The 1745-nt window shown below is 41.7% G+C and overlaps 1 protein-coding gene across 1 annotated transcript in view; it reads right to left on the bottom strand.

Moving 5' to 3' along the window:
* SYNE2 (spectrin repeat containing, nuclear envelope 2) overlaps positions 1-1745 on the bottom strand; it is a 257316-nt gene that overhangs the window by 17402 nt on the left and 238169 nt on the right. Inside the window, exon 103 of the mRNA XM_006756713.2 lies at positions 1688-1738. Within this exon, the coding sequence (XP_006756776.1) occupies positions 1688-1738 (51 nt within the window). The remainder of the gene's footprint in view (positions 1-1687; positions 1739-1745) is intronic.

The raw sequence follows: 1745 nt of genomic DNA on the forward strand, positions 1-1745 counted from the left end.
CCTCAAGGGGCAGACTCAGTGAGCACTAAAGCCCCACTAAAGCGAGTCCTGCTCCATAGGGGTATCTCCTGCACAGCAGCTCTCCCACTACAGTCGCACCTGGTCCCCACAGCCAATTGGCCTGGAGGCCAATTTCTCTCAGTGACACTAACAGCAATCAAGTCTCAACTACAACAAGACTGTGCTTACAGCCCACAGAGGGATACATCTAGAGTGCCCAGCTCAGGTGACTGGGGAGGCTGAGCCACTGGGCCATATAGGACACTTACTACACAAGGCCACTCTATCAACTCAAGGAGACTTAGCAGCTCTACCCAATACACAGAAACAAACACAGGGAAGAAGCCAAAATGTGGAGACAAAGAAACATGAAACAAATGAAAGAAATGGAAGAAAGCAAACTACTGGATAGAGAGTTCAAGACCATGGTTCTAAGGTCACTCAAGAATCTTCTAGAAACCTCCCCCAAAATGTAAAAGGATCAGTCAGATACACTGACTGAAATAAAGAATAATATGTAGGGATTCAATAGTAGAGTCGAGCATTCTGAGAATCAAATCAACGATTTGAAATATGAGGAAGCAAAAAACACCCAACCAAAAGAGTAAAAAGAAAAAAGAATCCAAAAATGTGTAGATAGTGTAACAACTTCAAGCATTACAATATTTGCATTATGAGGGTGCCAGAAGAATAGAGAGAGCAAGATATTAAAAACCTATTTGAAGAAAAAATGACAGAAAACGTCTCCTACCAGTAAAAGAAATAAACTTACAAGTCCAGGAAGCACAGAGAGTTCCAAACAAGAGGAACCCAAAGAGGACCACACCAAGACACATCACAATTAAAATGCCTAGGGCTAAAGACAAAGAGAATCTTAAACGCAGCAAGAGAAAGCAGTTAGTTACCTACACGGGAGTACCCATACGACTGTCAGCTGATTTCTCAACAGGAACGATGCAGGCCAGAAGAAAGTGGCAAGAAATATTCAAAGTGATGAATAGCAAGGACCTACAACCAAGATTATTCTACCCAGCAAAGCTATCATTTAGAATTGAAGGTCAGATAAAGAGCTTCACAGACAAGAAAAAGTTTGGTTCTTCACCACCAAACCAGTATTATATGAATGAAGGGTATTCATTAAGAAGAGGAAGAAAAGAAAAAAAATATGAACAACACAATGGCAACAAATACGTACCTATCAACAACTGAATCTAAAAATCAAAATAAACGAATAAGAAATCTAATGAACAGAATAAACTGGTGAATAAAATAGAATCAGAGGTATGGAAATGGAACAGATTGACAATTAACAGAGGGAAGTGGGTTGGGGAGGCAAGAAGAGATTAACCATAGATCTTATATGCATATATGCATTACCTATGGACACAGACAATAGTGTGGCAAAGGCCTAGGGTGGGGTGGGAACTGGGAGGAGGAGGGCAATGGGGAGAAAAAAACAGAGACATCTGTCATAATCTCAATAATTAAGATTAAAAAATAGAGAAAAAAAGGAAATAGAATGAAATATAATACTTGATATTAAAAATAAAGAGGTAAAATCATTTTTATAGATAAAAGGTTGGCAGGTTTGGCTTGAACAAAAGGGAAGGATGTCAGACAGCTGAGGCCTGTGGCAAGCCTGCTGCCACGTGCCGACCGCCCCTGGCACCCCTGGGCTGAGCATTACTCTGAGCCTCCGCAGGACGGCCGTGACCCGCCTCTGGAGCCCGTCCCAGCGCTGGTTG

The sequence above is a fragment of the Myotis davidii genome, unplaced genomic scaffold (assembly GCF_000327345.1).
Source record: "Myotis davidii unplaced genomic scaffold, ASM32734v1 scaffold474, whole genome shotgun sequence".
Taxonomy (NCBI): Eukaryota; Metazoa; Chordata; class Mammalia; order Chiroptera; family Vespertilionidae; genus Myotis; species Myotis davidii.